This window comes from Carassius carassius, chromosome 6, assembly GCF_963082965.1.
Source record: "Carassius carassius chromosome 6, fCarCar2.1, whole genome shotgun sequence".
In the NCBI taxonomy this organism is placed as follows: Eukaryota; Metazoa; Chordata; class Actinopteri; order Cypriniformes; family Cyprinidae; genus Carassius; species Carassius carassius.
The window spans coordinates 18615496-18634498 of record NC_081760.1 but is presented as its reverse complement, the minus strand read 5'-3'; the positions used below and the strand labels follow the sequence as shown (position 1 = coordinate 18634498).

The window sequence follows — 19003 nt, the reverse complement described above, 5'->3', positions numbered from 1 at the left end:
TTTTAACCTTAAACCACATAAACACAATTCATTACACCAAATGCACAAAATAACATTCCTTTTAGAAACATTATATGACCCGTTTAAGGTCTAACTAGGCATACTAGAATTTTCCAGACAGGTGTGTTGAGACAAGTTGGAGCTAAACTCTTCAGGATTGAGTTTGGAGATAACAATTTAGGTTGTAGTTGTCCACAAGATGGAGTTATAGGTTAAGATATGATGCGATTTCATGTTTTCCTTTGTCTTTGGAGTGTTAAAAACAGTTTGTGCATACAGAAAATCCAAAAAGTCTCAAACCCAAAGAGATATTCTTTGTAATTAGCGTAGCTGCTGTTCCAACCAAGTAAAATTTATTTTGTTTAATTTGTTTAATTTGCATTCAAATAATGCATCACATAAATTGTGACTAATAAACTTGAATTTAATTGAATTTAACCCAAGCTAAAGAATAATAATGCGCATTTGATCAGATATAACTGCAGTCCAAAATTATGAGATGCATTATTTGAAGTCTTGGCCAAAGAGATGTGTCATTAATCTAGATTTAAACAGAGAGAGTGTGTCTGAACCCTGAACATAATCAGGAAGGCTATTCCAGAGTTTGGGAGTGAAAAATGTCTACCTCTCTTTAGTGGACTTTGTTATCCTAGGTATTTCCAAAAGTCCAGAGTTTTGTGACCTTAGGGAGCATGATGGATTGTAGCGTGGTAGAAGAATAGTTAGGTACGCAGGAGCTTAACCATTAAGGGCCTTATAGGTAAGTAATAATATTTTGTAGTTGATACAGAACTTAATAGGTAGCCAGTACAGAGACTGTAAAATTGTGGTAATGAGCATTTTCTTGACCTGGTAAGGACTCTAGCTGCTGCATTTTGGACTACCTGCAGCTGTTTATTGAAGATGCACCAAAACCACCAAGCAGTGCATTACAATAGTATAGTTTAGAGGTCATGAATGCATGAACTAGCTAACGTAGGTAACGTGTTTCTTAGCTCGCTGCAAATTGTTATCTACAAGAATATGTGTACTGTTTTTTGGTCCAATAAGTAATATCTGTCTTATCCGAATTTAATAGGAGAAAATTATTGGTCATCCAAACTTTTACATTTTTAACACACTCTGTTAGTCTAGATAATTATTAATAGGTTAATTTAGAAGTTTCATCTGATCTAGTTGAGATGTATAGTTGATTATCATCAGCATAACAGTGGAAACTAATCCTGTTTTTTCTAATAATATTGCCAAGGGGCAACATGTATATTGAAAATATACCTAGGACAGATCCTTGTGGCACATCATGTTTTACCGGAGATAAATGAGATGACTCCCCATTTAAATAAACAAATTGGTAGCGATCAGACAGGTAGGATCTAATCCATTTTAGAGCATGTCCTTAAATACCTGTATAGTTTTGTAATCGATCCATCGATCCAAGTATTTTGTTAAACATCGGAAAGTGTGATAAAATAACTATATGTATGGTTATATGGTTAGTGTAGCAAAACCAGGGGCGTAGTTTGTGGGGGGGGTGGGGGGAGGTAACCCCCCCAATATTCAAATCCATCAGTTACAACCCCCCCAATATTTCAACATGAAAATCACAGTAGATCAAATGAAAAATATAATATGAAAAAATAGAATTCATTTATTTGGTAAAAATAATTTTGTTCTTAATCAAATATGAGTATGTCATAATAAATCAGACAAAAAATACCCCCCCTCCATTGAACCGATTGGTAACGCCCAACCAATGAGTCGCACTTTCACCAAAACAAGCGAGTGGTGTTTGAATGGGAGAGCACACGGTTAATGTTAACGCCAAAAATGAAGAGAAGCGCTGCACAGCGGACTATATTTAACTGCTGGTCACAGAGGGATGCAAAAAAAAAGAAAATAAAAAGCATGTACTGAGAATGAGGTATGAGAATATTGTGTAATAGTTAGTACACACCACATATATTTTAGCTAGCTAATCCATTGCAATGTATTTAGCTATAACTATCAGTATAACAAGTTACCAAAGCAGCTGTCTGTTTTGCTAGTATATTTTTCAATAGTGTCTGTAATTATCAACGACAAAAGTATTCACATCGGTGTGTGTTTTCTTACTAAATTAATCTGACTTTTGAACGAATTGGATGAATTAACGATTTAAGTGGCTAACTCATTAAAACAGTGAAACACTGCCGCCTACTGGCGGGTTTCAATACTTAATTTCTTTCTTTTGATAATCTCTACTATGTTAGAATTTTATTAATGATGATTATACACAAATTTCATAACGTTATGAGGTGTATAATCTCTCATGTTGCCAGATAGATAGATAGATAGATAGATAGGAAGAAATAAATTATCCAATAACAATAAACATAAAAAATTTTTTTTTTGAAAAAAATAACGGGCAGCATACAACGTTTAACCCCCCCAATGTTCAAACCAAATCTACGCCCTTGGATTCGTGTGGATCTGTTAACTAAATGCAAAGAGTTCTAGTTTGGGTCGTGATGAGCATATATTGCTCACTAGGAGTCGCTCGTTTTTTTTTCAACGGAGAATCAGTTGCCCTATTGTTTAAAATCCCCAAACGGTATACTTAAATATTAAATTAATAAATGACATCAAAACAGGGGCGGATGCGTTATGATGTGGTGGGCTGCTGTGGGCCGGAAGTCCAGGGCCACTTTTTTGTCCCAGTCCGCCCCTGGACATAGTAAAGCCGTTGGGAGGCGCATCTATAGCAACAGATTTGCATACACGAACACGAGCACAAAGCGTTCTTTACTTTTATTAGCAGTAGCACCAGTTGTTCTACACTTCTACAGATATACTGAGTGGTGTACACTTAAGTATTGCATCCTGCTTCTGTCATGATGGTTCAAATAGCAATTTCTCAATATGAACGCAATCATCTGTCGACTCTCTCGAGACTTTCTGACGATGGTAAGTTCTAACTAATCATCACTACTGGATTAACAGTAATTAATGTATACAATATAAACACACGTCTGTATGGAGCGAGACTGTCACATTTCACTCGTTTTGCCTGTTTCCTCACAGATATCGATCATATTTGGTCGCGTGTGTCCTGTTTTATTCAGAAACAGATGCTCATGCGAAAGGTACGAACGAACCATATTGAGCTCTTACTCTCCGGTTTATTAGTGTATGAGATTCTTAGGTTCCTCTATTTTCTAATCTAATATCCTCATTGTTTTTATGTTTGTGAATTAAAAAGTCATCATTGCGCATTCCTGTTGACATTCTATAATCGTGTGTTTTAGGGGGTTTATATCCTCGGTTTAGGGACTTTCACGTTCTTCCAGAAGAAACTGAACCTCGGGAACAAACATATTCTCATACAGAGACCCATTTTCATCCTGTCAGAGAAACTCTCTCAGTATTATGGATTTAAACAGATCAAACAACAGGTTACAGGTCAGAACAATCAACCAAACAATATTTGCTGTTCATATGCATTTAGCCTACTATAAATTAAGCTCATATCCTATAATAGCATAGAATTTGGGCATTGTTTTTCACTATCCTACTAACTCTTTTGATTGAAATGTGTCCAAATGTTTGGCATGTAGTGTAGATGTCATGAAACTGTCTCGTCAGATGCGCCGGTGGTGCCGCTCAACTTCTCAGCTCTGAGCGTGGAGAGCCCTCATAAGCGAGAAGTTGTGGAGGGATGCGTGCGTGAAACTGTTCAACTGCTGGTCCGTGCCGCATCAACGCGACAGTCTGTCTTTCATACTTTTCCTGGTATCGGAGTTCTTACATTCCGGGAAAGCCGAGTAAACGTGCTGTTCTACCGTGATTTTATCTCAACCTTAGAGAGCACTGGGAAACTTTCATCAGCTTTAACCAACGTGAGTCACAGTGACTGAGACTTGATTATGTCTGAACTTTATGAAATCAGTTTAACTATTCTGTGTTGATTTGCAGAGACCAGAAACAAGTAACTCTAGTGTATCAGAGAGACTCTTCAATAAGCCGCTACGACCTGCAACCATTAGTGGCATCACACTTCCCAGAATATATGCAGGAGAACCACTGAGAAAAGAGCCATGGACTGACCTCTCAGGTTCCCATCAGACTGATGATGATGATGGACTGGGTTTGTAAAAAGGAGATATGGGGTTATGATTTCAGTTTAAATAAATTCAGTATAACCAAACTAATGGACTTTTGTAAAGAATTGCTATAACAGGGCCAGCGCAAAGGGGAGACATTTGTGGGCCTTGCCTCTAAAGGGAGTTACTGTAAACCCCCACCCTCCTCTTCTCTCCCCTCCTTGCTGAATGTGATAGATTTCAAAAGTGAAAGGAAAAAAAAAATGCTCATATGAAAGTTTATTCATAAGATAACAGATTGCATGCTATCCCCTAAAAATATAGATGAAATAAATATAAAACACCCCCCCCCACGCCCTCTACCCCCCAGATATAGGTGCCCTGGCCCCGGCTTTGCTATAACAACTGTATTACACTCACTCTTATTTAATTATATCTGCAACAGAGAATCAGCAGCAAGCAGACAGAGTGACTGTGATTGACCTCACAGATGGGTTGGAGGACAAACGTTTGTCAAACACTGACAGGTAGATTTCAACAGAAGACTAAGAGAGAGATAGTATTCAGCTGGCTAAACATTATAAATATAATCATTATAATATTTTCCAATGACTTAAAACTATTTAAACCGAAAAAACATTCACAGAAACTGTCCAGTCTTTGTTAAAATTCCTCCTGGGTGGGAAAACTAGTTAAAAATCTCCTGGGTGATACGGCTCTTTCCTCATAGGGTGGTTTGTTTTCATTCAGAGTTGCCTAACAGCATCATGACTGATGAAAGAAAAGGCACTCAGATATATCATATGACAAACCCTAGCAAAAAGGTTCAGAATAGAGGCTTTATGTTACCGTGTCATTCATGCCCACAAGCTCTGAAGGAGAAAGTTGTCATTGGGTGTAATGTAAGACTAGCTTTACTAACTGAAATGTGTGCTTTTACCAGTGTAACTGCTTTAGTGAAACTCACTGAGGATGGAGACTGTCAGCACTGTTTCATCTCTCAGTAGACAAGCATTAAACATTCACACGCCCCTCATAGTGTTGTATCACAACGTGTGACTGAAAGAATTGAGCTTCAGATTTGGATTTAAGAATGAATGTTTCATTTGTTTGGCCTAGTGGTCTTATGGTAAAAAAATCTAATGATAATAATCAAATATATTATTAATAATAAATGTATTACTAAGTCACTAAAACAGCTGTGTTAGGTACTTGTATCACCCAACAGACAGATTGAATGGAATTTTAAAGTATCTTCCTTTTTGTTCCTGCTTTTTCAACAGTTTCTGTTTGTATTTGTTTTCAAATAAAGAATACAGGAGTGTTAGATTATCAAGAGAAATCTGACACTTTCTCTGTCATAAACATAGAGATGTCGAGGTCTCATTGCCACTAGGTGGCGCAATCAACATCACGACAGTAAAGAGAAGTGCCACAGATGTGAATATGATGTGTTGTGACCACAGACGTGCGGGACAGGTGAACCTTCATCACATCCATTCTTTGCATTTGTCTCTTTTAGCTCTTGAAATCAGGTTTGGTCTTACTGAAACATGGATCTTGTGTGTTTTACAGGAGTTGTGTTATGTCTGCATGCAGAGAGCACAGAGAAGTGTTCCTTTATACCAGTCTGATGTGAGGAGGAAAGCAGAGCAGGAACAAGAACGAGTTTTAATGGTTTATGAACATCAGAAAGATCTACAGTATTTCCAGAAAGTTGAGGTGCGTAAACTAACACAATCATTTACTAAAGGACTCCTTTCAATAGGAATCACATTATACTGATATAAAACTTATACTTATCCTGACAGAAAACATTGTGAGCACAGCACATTTGAGAGTTAGCATGACAGATGCAGTGATCAGGTGTGTTTCCATCACTGACAGATGGACAAACAAAAGAAGTGGGAAGACAGCCAGAAGGTTGCAGCGTTTAATCTGGCTGTTGCAGAAGCTCAGAGAAACAAAAAGGCTGCCGCAACTAGCCAATCACACGTGAGTGTAAACATGCCGCCCAGGATGTCAGCTGGATCTGTGTGTTTTATAGGTTCTTTGGTTATGTGATATGTGGGCTTTTTAGGGCTCAAACATCTTTGCGGGTCGACCCTGTACTCCAGACCGTCTGCCGCAGAAGAGACACTACTTGCAGGAGCTGATGCAGGAGGCTGCCAGACGCAGACAGATGCAACAGGAACAACAGCGACTAAACAAACTGCATCTGCTGCATCTTACTGAAGAGTGAGTGCATTTGCTTCCTGTGTATCATCATCTCAGCACTGTATAAATGTGTGATTTAAGTATGATGTGATTTTATGTGATGTTTGCATCAGGATTGCATTAAAACAATCCCAGCAGCTTCATGAGAAACACGAGATGGCCAAGAAGTACCGAAAGGCACTTGAAACACAAGTGAGTGATTTTGTTAAGTTTGTGCAGGAGATCAAGAAAAAACTGCTTAATATATGTGCTGAATTTGCTGAAACAGAACAATTTGAACTGCTCTATGTCTAAACATAAAAATGGTTAAAGAAATAGTGATAACTAGCATGAACACTGACAGCTGCGTGCATCATTCGCTCCTTAAACATTTGTTCATTTAGCAAACTTATGACTGAGAAAAAATCTCAAGCCATTTTCAAATTTCAAGGTGGCGCGGTTAGATGCAGCGGCTACTCCGGGTTCCAAAAACTGTGATTTTATGTCTGTTAGTCTCATTTCCTCATCTTCGTACAGTCTGACCTTATCGCAAAAGCATCAGATAAACACATCTATGATCGACAGAGCCTTTTGGTAATCGGTAGTGTGTACAAACAACAGCTTTCACTGGAGACTACTGAGAAGCTAAGAGGCCTCTTGCCTGGTGCTGAAGCCGAACCCCGAAACCACGGCCTTGCCTACTAATGCTACCCGCACAATATGGTGACACCGGCGGTGTGAGAGGGAACAGAAGCGCGGCAAGCATGGAGGCACATGAGCTAGACTAAGGTCTAACCCCACTAGACCAGCGATTCCATCACTCATGCTCTCAAACTTTCTAAACTGAAACATAGCTAAACGACAGCTTCCCAGACTCTGCTGTTCAGCTACATGGACTTGCCTGCTATCAAGCGGTCTGGTAAGGCTCGCGAGGGTGGTTTTTGTGTGTACGTCAACAAAGAGTGGTGTAATAATGCTGTGGTAGTGTCAAAACACTGTTCATAGCTGGTGGAGTTTATGTTTGTGAAGTGTCCACTGTTCTATCTGCCGCCGGGGGTTCACAGCCATTGTTATTGTCACAGTTTACATCCGCCCCCCGTGCTAAACGCAAAGGACTCACTTTGCGAGGTGTATAACGCCATCAGTGAACAACAAACAAAAAACCCTGATGGCTTTTTCAGAATAGCCGGTGACTTCAACCACACAAACTTAAAGACAGTTTTGCAAAAGTTCTACCAACATGTGAACTTTGCAACAAGGGGAAAAAACACACTGGACCTTGTTTACACAACAGAAAAGACCACGTACAAGGCTGTACCCCGACCCCACCTCGGGTACTCAGATTGCATCTCTGTTATGCTTATTCAAACATACAAACCACTTCTGAAACTCACCAAACTGGTTCAACAAACTTATCACAGATGATGCTAACTCAACATTAAAGGACTGTTTTCAGTGCACAGACTGGAACATGTTTAAAGAGGCAGCAACCGACAACAACCTCACACAGACATGCAGGAATACACTGAAACTGTGAGTGCCTATTTCACAAAGTGCACTGATGTTGGTTGTGACAGTCACCAAGACCATCAGCACACGTGCAAACCAAAAGCCATGGATGACAAAAGAGGTTAGTGGGCTGCTAAAGACCAAATATGAAGCATTCAGATCAGGAGATAAAGTAGCCCTCAAAAAAAGCAAGAGCCAATCTATCCTGTGGCATCAAAAATGCAAAACAGTCAAATGCTCAAAAAATCAACTATCATTTCACAGAGAGCAGAGACACACTGAGCTTGTGGCAAGCCCTTCCTCCAGACTGTAGGACCTTGGTTTCCAAATGAAATACAAAACTTGCTCTGATCTGAAAAGAGGACTTTGGACTACTGGGCAACAGTCCAGTTCTTCTTCTCCTTAGCCCAGGTAAGATGCCTCTGACTTTGTCTGTGGTTCTGGAGTGGCTTAACAAGAGGAATACGATAACTGTAGCCAATTCCTTGACACGTCTGTACGCCTTGACCCCAGCCTCAGTCCATCCCTTGTGAAGTTCACTCAAATTCTTGAATCAATTTTGCTTGACAGTCCTCATAAGGCTGCGGTTCTCACGGTTGGTTGTGCATCTTTTTCTTCCACACTTTTTCCTTCCACTCAACTTTTTGTTAACATGCTTGGATACAGTTCTCTGTGAACAGCCAGCTTCTTTGGCAATTAATGTTTGTGGCTTACCCTCCTTGTGAATAGGAATGTCCCGATCTGATCCACGACATCAGTATTGTTCAGATACTATCCCAGAACGCTAAATTGGAGATCGGAGAAAAAATATGATCCAATACCTATGTCCGACATCTAACCAACACAAACCATGGGAAAATCTAGCTTAAACCATTATCTAAATGCTTGAATATTAGCATTTTACCTTGCTGCGACATCCAGTTAAGCATGCAGCCTGTCACGTGATAACAGTAGTAGCCAGTTATAGTCGCATGATTATGAGAGTTTGCTAACTTACAGAATGGCCATGTCAGTGGTGTGGAAGTATTTTAACCCTAAAGAAGAAAAAAGTCCAATGGTCGAATGCAAAATTTGCAACGTACATGTTTCGAGGGGTGGCAGTGCTGTTCAGTGGCGTGGACAAGGGGCTTGAGCCCCTGCCCCTTTGAGGTCTGATGCTAAAGTGCTCTTGTGGTCCAATCTGCGATATCTTCCGAGGGACAGGGTGTGCGATATTAATATTTTTGATCGTGGACGATAACAATGTCTCCACAATTTGCTTTTGAAGAAGTGTCGTTGTGTTATGCTGCAGTGCACATTCTTGTGATGAAACAGAGGGGTCCAGAGACGAAAAGCAGGTACAATCTTAATGAGCAAAATAGGAAACGCCACAAGGCTGATAAATAGAACTAAATAGTCACAAATGGTAACCCAGGAGTGAGTCATTGCTTCTTTCCAAAACAGTAACTGAAGATATCAGCCACAGATCCGGGCAGCTCTTGAACAGAGAGATCTGGACAACTGGTGAGATGAGGAGCCCTCTACTACTCTCAACGGAGGCCACTGGGTACAGCATAGAAGAGGTAAAACAGCAGCAAAAACTGAGGCTCGACATGCAAACACGACTTGGACAGGACAGGTTAAGACAAGACGCTCTGTCATCTTATCACAGACAGAAGTTTCCTTCCGATCACTCCTATCCCGCCTAACATGACTGCTGAGCACCAACAAGCGTCATCGCATCAGCTGCTCTTCTCGCCAAGCCCCGAGCTTGCCTCACATCATCCCGCCTAAGACCGGGCTCTCTTCGAGTGCTGGATCGAAGCAGCAGCAGGCATTCAACCAGCCTGGGCCGGACCCCAGTTCTCACCGCAGCAAGCCTCTCTCACTTCCCGCCTCGGCTCAACCTTTCACCGCGGCTTTTCCGGCCGTGGCGCAGTTTGAGGCTGCCTCCACTAGCGGCGAAGACTGTGTGTTGTAGTGATATGTCGTTCGTGAATGAATCTTTCTTTTTGAACGAATCTTTTAGGTGAACGAATCGTTCTCATTCACATAATACACAGACTCATATTTCTCGTTCACTGAAGTTCCTCCCTCCACAGCAGCGCAATGCTGTTAGCAGCGCATGTGCAGCTCGGTGAACCGGGTAGCTCCGTGAACTGCTTCATCCTGTCAAAGAGTTACTCAACCTCGAGCCAATAGCCTTCGAGTATGACATGTGACATAGCATGTGATTTGTTGAACGAATACGCCCTTCACTGAGTGAGTTTCATATGAGTCTTCGTGAACGAATTGACTGAACCAGTGTCGTTAACGAACGAGTTGAATAAACTGACACTTGTCGTTCGTGGTTGAAATGACTGAACTGATACCCATGTCGTTCGCGAACAAGTTGAATGATTTAGTACATCTCGTTTGTGAATGAAATGACTAAACTGGTACACATGTCGTACGCGAACGAGTTGAATGAATGGATACATGTCTTTCGTGAATGAAATGAACTGGTACATAGCTTATCTCATTTGTAAACAAAAATTAATAAGAGTAAACCAGGTCAGTTGGCCATTTAGCATGTCAATCTTGCAAAATGCAAATACGCTTGTTTTCATATTTAGCATACAAAACATAATTCCATGTTTAATCCCCGATTTATGAATGTGAACATATTAGGCTAATATATGAACTGTCTGACCAAACAATTAAAATGCTAATTATGCGAGAAAACCTCGTGCTTTGTTCATCTGAACAACTTTAATAGACTTTATATATTGAATGTGATTATGCACACATTTTAATAAAGCCAAACCAGTTTTTGTAACAAGTGAATATGTTCGTTGACTTAAGACATAACACAAATGACACTTTTTCACAAGTGTGAGTAAATTTTCTGTTGTCTTTTTAGGACTGTAATATGAAAAGCATGCAAAGTAAATATCTTTAGAAACCGCTTGAATTTGAATAACACATAACTGCAATTAACGTTACTGCTAAAGACATGTCTATTGGTACAATGTTTTACAAAACGAAACATGCTTCATCGTTTTCAAATCCTCTGTTTCCACAGTCCATACTACAACGGGAAAACAGCATCTCAAATTTATCCGCTCTGGAGGCCGTTTAAAAAGGCCAGAAGACCAAAACGATAGGAAAAGATGCTTTTCCAACAGGAACGTATTAATGCGGACAAGGCTTGAGCAATTGTCAAATCAGGCAACCAATTGCTAAGCTGGCAACACAGTAGGCTACCCAGACATTTTTAGCTTGCCTCATCAAATGTTACTAACCCTTCTACTTTCCCGCAGCCAACAACTACAGCAGCCGAAGCAAGCACGAAGCTACTTTTACTTGCAACACTGGCCTGCACATCCCAGTATTTCCATCCTGTTACTAACCCCCTTTTTCTTTTCAGTGTCCTCCAGCTCACGTAGCATACATTAGCATAAGGCTGCCTCTGCTAGCAGTGCAGGCTACACAGGTTCTTCAAAACATCACACACCCAAGCCCCTTCCCACGACCGACAGCAAATGTGAGGCCGCCTCCATTCGTAAACACGCCCACAACTCCTCCGCTCCCTCATGCTACTAACCATTTTTCTTTTCAGTGGCCTTAAGCTCCAGATTTTGTCAGAATGCAGAGGGCACCAAGACCTATTTGTGGTCAGACCAATTATATATCAAAGAAGTTCAACGCCAACCCTTCCCCATTCACTCAAACTCGTTATCTGCCATAGTTAACTCTCCTAACATCCCCCTATCTATCTATAACGGCCCATTCTCATTCCAGCCATCCCAGCAGTGCCCATCCCCGCAGGAGCCTTTTTTCCATATTTCCTCTCTGCCGCAGCAGTGTCTGCTCCCGCAGGAGCCTTTCCTGTATCTCCCCACTGCCACAGCAGCTTACTTCTTTAGCTTACTAAACTAGCGCTTACTTCTTTAAATAAAGTAAGATGGACCAAGAAGATGGACCAAAAAGCCACCACATGTCAAATTTTTTATGTTCATTCTCCAATTAAACCTCATCAGGCTCGCTTTTCTTACGTCCAACTCTGGAACGTTCAATCTAAATTCGCGCTTGACCCTCTCTTCATCAACGACTTTTGGTAAAAAAAAAAAAAAAAAAACGTACAGCTGATCCTTGCTTATTCAGGCCTACCCGCAGAAAATTTCCCAGGCACTCATTTTGCATCGGGGCAGCAACTTCAGCAGCTCAAAAAGGGCCTCTCACAAAATCAGATAGAAGCCCTCGGTTGTTGGTCATCAGATATTTTTAAAAATTACATCAGGTATGATCAACTCCACTCCAATAAAGGCAGCACATGTAGCCCTGATCGGTAAAAAAATTCAGTGTTTTAAATCATGTTGTTTACTTGATTAATCGGAGGCTATCCTTCCCAATACAGTCAGTTATCGCTTCTTTGGTCAAAGTAAGGGCCCTCCAGCCGTTGTTACAAATCTCCTCACCTATTCAACATCGGACAGGGCTCTCCCTTCCGGTGCAGCAGGGCAGTGGCTCCCTTCGGTCACAGTGTGAGCCTTTTGTCTGTCATTGAGTTGCGCTGCGTGCTCAGTGGCGGACAAGGTTCTCCCTCCTGTTGCAGCAAAGCCACAGGCCCCCCTCGGTCATTGTGACAGCCCTCCATCCGATGCATCAAATCACGCCTCGTATCCAGTCTCAAGGGGGAGTCTCCCTTCCAGTGCAGCAGAGTGCATCTCCCTTTGGACACAATGAGAGTCCCTTCATCGGTCACGTTTTCTTGCTTACTCCGCATTGGACGGGGCTCCCTTCCCGGTGCAGCAGACCCATCGGCTCCCTTCGGTCGCAGGGTCACTCTTCAGTCTGTCGTTCTAAGTATGGTGCATACTTGGCGGTGGACGGAGGATCTCCCTCCCGGTGCAGCAGAGCTGTTGGCTTCCTTCGGTCACAGTGGGAGCCCTCCATCCGATGCATCAAACCACGCCTCATATTCAATCAAAAGGGGGACTCTCCCTTCCGGTGCAGCAGAGCCGCAGCTCCCTTCGGATGCAGCGAGAGTCCCTCCATCAGTCACATTTTACTGCTTATTCAGGATCTGACAGGGCTCTCCCTTCCAGTGCAGCAGGGACGTGGCTCCCTTCGGTCGCTGTGAGAACCCTTCATCAGACGCTTCAAATCATGCCTCATATCCAGTCGCAAGGGGGACTCTCCCTTCCGGTGCAGCAGAGATGCAGCTCCCTTCGGACACAGTGAGAGTCCCTCCATCAGTCGCGTTTTCTTGCTTTCTCTGCATCGGACAGGGCTCCCCTACCGGTGCAGTAGTCCCACGGCTCCCTTTGGTCGCAGGGTCAACCCCCCCCCGTCTGAGTTATGTTGCATGCTCAAGGGCGGACAGGGATCTCCCTCCTGGTGGAATAGAGCCGCTGACTCCCTTCGGTCACAGCAGGAGCCCTCCATCCGATGCATCAAACTGTGCCTCGAATCTTCTTGCCTATTCTGCATCTGACGGGGCTCTCCCTTCCGGTGCAGCAGACCCACGGCTCCCTTTGGTCGCAGGGTTAACCCCCCTGTCCGAGTTATGTTGCATGCCCAAGGGCGGACCGGGATCTCCCTCCCGGTGGAATAGGGCCGCTGACTCCTTTCGGTCGCAGTGAGAGCCCTCCATCAGAAACATCAAACCATGCCTCGCATTCAGTCACAAGGGGGACTCACCCTTCTGGTGCAGCAGAGTTGCAGCTCCCTTCGGACACAGCAAGAGTCCCTCCACCAGTCATGTTCCATTTAGCGTCAATCAGGGCTCTCCCCTCCGGTGCAGCAGGGCCGCGGCTCCCTTTGGTCAAAGTGTGATCCCTCCTTCTGTCATTCTGAGTCACGCCGCATGCTCTACAGCAGACAGGCCTCCCACTCCCGATGTAGCAGAGTCACGGGCTCCCTTCGGATGCTGTGAGAGCCCTCCGAGGCATAAAACCATGCCTCTTATCAACTCGCAATGGGGGACTCCCCCTTCCGGTGCAGCAGAGCCGCAGCTCCCTTCAGATGCAGCGGGAGTCCCTCCATCAGTCGTGTCTCTTTGCCTTCTCAGCATCGGACTAAGGGCTCCTCTTCCGGTGCAGCAGACCCATGGCTCCCTTCGGTCATAGGGTGAACCCCCTCGTCTGAGTTATGTCGTATGCTCAATGTTGGATAGGCTTCTCCCTCCCGGTGGAGTAGAGCCGCTGGCTCCCTTCGGTTGCATTAGGAGCCCTTCATCTGAAACGCCAAACCCTGCTTCAATACTCATTGCCTATTCAGCATCTGATGGGGCTCTCCCTTCCGGTGCAGCAGACCCACGGCTCCCTTTGGTGGCAGTGTGAATCCCCCATCTGAGTTATGTCGCATGATCAATGGCGGCCAGGGATTTCCCTCGCAATGGTACAGCCGCTGGCTCCCTTCGGTCGCAGTGAGAGTTTAAACTTCTTCTGGGGAGTTCTTTGGGTTCGGGCTATGTTCCGGGCCTGACCCCTCCCCCAGGACAGCACGCCAAAACATGCTTACTCTTCGCTTTCAGATTAGATGTAAGGGTGAACTCGTGAATTATATAAAATGCGTTTCACGGTGAAGACAGTAGACAAGGGATGCACACGTCACCCGCCATTTCCGTATCCACGCGCATGCTCGCTCTCACCTCATGTTTGCAGCTGATGGCCTATTGCAAATGATCATAACTGATGGACAACTTTGCCCGGGGAAAGACAACAGTAGTCCGGCGCCGAGATAAGGAAAAGAAAAAAGCACAAGATGAGGCCAGTGTATCACTTTTAGGTACTTTTATAATCCTGTTTATCTTTTTTGGATTTTGATAACATTAAGTTAATTAAGTGTTTTAATGTCGGTGATAATATCTCCGCCACATCTGCCTTAATATTCTATTACAGTTTCAATGTTCCATTTTAATAAATTGTATTCAAATATCCAATTAATCTGTCATTTTTAGCCACCTTTTTGCAATAGAAATGCTAGCCTCAATAATTTCTTCAACAAAAACATGTGGACATCACAACCCTTAAAAAAACTAATCCTTGTTTTATTGAAGTAAAATTTTCTTGTGTGTCATATTTCTGAATGCTTGAGACTATACAATTAATCAGACAACTGTATAAGTAAAATCATTGCCATAGGTAACAATCTAGGTAAAATTGTAATTTGTAAATAATTTTCATTTTTACTTGTTCATTACATTTTTTGAATGCTCCTGCTAAATACTATTGTACCTGCAAAACACTGTTTATTTTTATTTGTGTATTATGTGTATTTGTAATGTGTATCTTTGTTCAATTTTGTTTTTATAAAGATAAAATAATGTCAAAGATTTTTGTTTTTAGATGGCTAATTGAGCAAAGTGCTTAAATTTATTTTTTTATTATTAGTAATATTAATTAAAAAATAAAATACAAATATCGGATTGATATTGGAATCGGCAAATAGCCAAAGCTGCTCTCCAAAGTGGATAAATGTGAAAATGCCGTCTTTGCGTCATAGTGTGAACTGTGAAAATGTAGGCTTTTGAATACGATGACGCATTTTTAGTCATGTGATGCTCTTTGAAGCCAGTATTTTGACAATAAAGCTCAACTTGAACTTGATATTTATATCATAAGCGTTATCACATGAGTGCTCATTTGTTCCGAATAGCCCAAGTGCAAATATGATTTTATAAACAGTTCAGTAAAAAATAAGTTTATGTTGTGTTATATTTTAAACACAATATTGTTTTTGCCAACAAAAATATTACTTATAAAGCCATCTTATGAAGTATTCTAATTTGTAGAGATAGTGAATTGGTGGGTTTTTGTTAAATGTGAGTCAAAGTCATCACAATTAAAAGAACCAGACTAAAACTACTTTCTGTTTTTAAACTAGTCTGTGTGCATTTAATTTATTTAATACACAAGTTTCACAATTTGAGTTGAATTACTGAAATAAACTTTTCCATGACATTCTAATTTATTGAGATGCAGCTGTAAATATAAGGATATAGCACATTTTATTGCATAAGTGGGGAACATTTAACTGTTCATGAGGTAGATTGCCTGGGGGAAGACACTGTTCTTGTGCCTGGTTGTCCTGGTATTTGCGGCTCTGAAGTGCTGGGCAGATGTCAAAAAGGGGATAACTTGGATGTGAGGGATCCAGAAAGATTTTCTGAGCCCTTTCCCTCACTCTTGATGTATACAGTTCTTAAAGGGTGGGCAGGGGAGCACCAATAATCCTTTTAGAAGTCTGAACCATTCTCTTTAGTCTTCTCATGTCTGATTTTGTAGCTGAACAAAACCAGACAGTTATCGAAGAGCACAAGACAGACTCAATGACTGCTGAGTAGAACTGTTTCAGCAGCTCCTGTTTCAGGTTAAACTTCCTCAGATAGCGAAGGATGTACAACCTTTGTTGAAAACAGAGAGCTGGGTTAGTTTGGTCAGGAGGACTTTTGAGAGGATGGTGTTGAAAGCTGAACTAAAGTACAAAAACAGGATCTTGTCCATATTTTGCAGGATAAAGTGCAGTCCCATGTTAACTGCATCATCCAATGACCTGTTTGCTCGTTAAACGAACTGCAGGGGGTCAAGTGATGTCCTTCAGATAAGCCAGAACCGGTTTAACGTTCTGCCTGGAAACAAAGATATCATGGTGCCAAACCACCTCGCGAAAGTAACAAGCCGTCATGTTTACAACAGTGACGAACAGCCCTTATCTGGATCAACTAAACGCTGGATTTTCAAAAGTATATGAAATATTTAAAGTTTGCGGCATAGAATCTTTAAAATATGTCCAAGAGTTTTACACACCGGTAAATGTGACGATGAACGAAACGAACTGTGATTGGTTGTTTGACATGTCAGTCAAACAGCCTCATGGGGGGGCCTTGGCCAGTGAAAGAGACTAAAGAGTTGGCTCTATCACTTCCCACCTATAGCTGGTGTGTGTCACTGGTGCCGTTGTACATTTGTGTTTCATTCTCATTTTGATATGAATGGTAATATATCTCCTGAACTTTTTGTTTTTCTGTCTGTTTGTGTCTGATTTAGATGGAATGTCGCTGGTCAGATATCTCTCAGTGTTTTGACACGCAGCCTGTGTTTGGGATGATGGACTCCAATCCAACAACTTTAGCAGAGCAGAGACAGAGAGCACAGAATATCGCTCAAGAACTGATAAATACAGCCAACAGCAGGAGGAGGGAAATGCTGAAAAAACGCTTGAATGAGCAGAAGAGTGGAAGAGAAATAATGCAAAGAGACCACAAAGAGTGAGTAAAGATATCCAATAATGACATCACATCTCCAAAAAACAAGCACATAAAAAGCATTAATCCTGAAGAGAAGAATTAGTTCTGGTCATTTAAGCATATGCATGTGTCTCAGAATTGCACCATAGTCGTGTTTGTTTGATGAATTAGATTGAAAATGGTTAAAGTCTCTTTCGTCATTGTAACCATATGTTTGCAGAATGTTAGAAGAGCGAATTCATCATGATGAGAAGCTGCGACTCCTGCGGGCCACATGTGAAGAGAACTGGCAGCACAGCGCTGACCTCAAACACCAACGAGACCAGGAGGAACTGAACGTCAGGAAGTACGAGAAACAAAATGATAGTTGATTAAATGTATAGTTGGAACAATGATGTGAAGATTGTCTTCAAGAATGTAATGAGCAATCAACACACAAAGCCAGAGTCATTTGTAGCAGGTTTCTGTAAATGTGATAATGTGTCCTCCAGGTTTGGTGGTCAAACTCTGACAGACCAGCTTGGAAAATATGAGCGATGCAGCCAATGCAAATGCAACACTGCCAACTGCGGTAAGACCAACATCTTCAGAGACATGAATTATGCTGCTGGATCTCGATTAATGCTGTAAATCTCGGATTTAAACCAAGACAATAAAGATGAGCAAAATAACTTGACCAGTGTATCTTTTTTTATATGAATTATGTGAGCTTTACATTTATCTGTTCAACAAATAACATCAATGAAGATAAAGAATTTGACAAACGTGCAGATGCCATTTTGTTCTTATCTGAAATGTTTTGAGCTGAACTTTAAAGGGGTCATATGATGCTAAAAATAACATTATTTTTTATTATTTGGTGTAATGCAATGTTTATGCGGTTTAAGGTTAAAAAAACACATTATTTCCTCATACTGGACATCACTGTTTCTCCTCTATGCCCCACCTTTCTTTTTTACAAGGTTCATTGTTTCTGGAAAGCAAGGTGTGCTCTGACTGGCCAAATATCCTGGGCATTGTGATTGGCCAAATGCCTCAAGCGTGTGACAGAAATGTTACGCCCCTTACCTAGGGCTGGGTATCGGTTCAGATGTTCCAGATCGATTCGATTTCGATTCACAAGCTCTCAAATCGATTCGATTTCGATTCTCGATTCGATTTTCTATTAGAGCTGCAATCGGGCCTTAAAAGTTAAGCCCGACAGGACCCGAGCCCAACAAGTACATTTTGATTGACAGCTTTTTAAATGCCCGAACCCATTTACAAGCTGACATTATTCAAATGTATGCACCCACAGCTCTTTTGCCTTTTGTCAGGAATGAGTCATTTATACATGTTTTAACATAATTTATACATGACTAACGTAATAGGCCACTTGGAAGTTTGAACAAAAAAATAAAATAAGTCCTCTGTAACATCGTAATATCTCAGCACTCTATAAATAGCATAGGCTCATTTAGCATATAAATAGGCCAACGCACCAATAAAAACAAGTCTTTCTTAAAAAATTGAATTAAGATAAAATCTAAATTAAGATGGGTATTTGGCAATAACGAAATTAATTAAGATAAAGGCTCTGCCGGATTTGCTTCGCCATAGCAGCTGACATAATAAAATAATAATGCCATCATTAGCTTATATAGCCTACTCTGTCTACATTATGCATTTAAGACTCAATTAATATTTAGTTATTATTTGAAAAACATTTTCTCACCAAGATTAGGTAAGGCCTAAGTGTTTTTGTGGAGGAAAATGATTGAATCCACTGTAGATGTCTTCAGCGCGTTCCTGCGCTCACTGATGGTACATCCAGCAATATAACCCTCTGGCTCATTATACGAGGATTCCCATTATAAACTAGGTCAAAACTTTTCCAAACCTCAGACTTTGCTTTAGTTGCTGGTGCTACCAAAACGTAATCGTCAGAGGCAAGCCTCTGTTTCAACTACTCAGCATACATTTTTGCATCTTTCTCGTGCTAATCGAAACACATTACATGACCGCT

The 19003-nt window shown here is 41.6% G+C and overlaps 1 protein-coding gene across 1 annotated transcript; it reads left to right on the top strand.

Annotated features, from left to right (window-relative positions):
• Positions 1-2754: 2754 nt before the first annotated feature.
• LOC132142392 (coiled-coil domain-containing protein 81-like) lies at positions 2755-17649 on the top strand. The gene is made up of 14 exons (XM_059552207.1): positions 2755-2943; positions 3061-3122; positions 3285-3438; positions 3622-3875; positions 3952-4123; positions 4525-4606; positions 5450-5558; positions 5655-5801; positions 5967-6074; positions 6160-6317; positions 6410-6488; positions 16799-17019; positions 17219-17344; positions 17490-17649. Exons 1-14 carry the CDS (start codon positions 2871-2873, stop codon positions 17626-17628), a joined length of 1884 nt encoding a protein of 627 aa, XP_059408190.1. The 5' UTR covers positions 2755-2870; the 3' UTR covers positions 17629-17649.
• The last annotated feature ends 1354 nt before the right edge of the window (positions 17650-19003 follow it).

Excerpts from the sequence above, each read along its gene's own strand:
- LOC132142392 (XM_059552207.1), top strand. The coding sequence starts at position 2,871 with ATGATGGTTCAAATAGCAATTTCTCAATATGAACGCAATCATCTGTCG. Across the intron at positions 4,124-4,524 it reads TGATGATGATGATGGACTGG|AGAATCAGCAGCAAGCAGAC; the intron begins GTTTGTAAAAAG and ends TATCTGCAACAG. Across the intron at positions 6,489-16,798 it reads GAAAGGCACTTGAAACACAA|ATGGAATGTCGCTGGTCAGA; the intron begins GTGAGTGATTTT and ends TGTCTGATTTAG.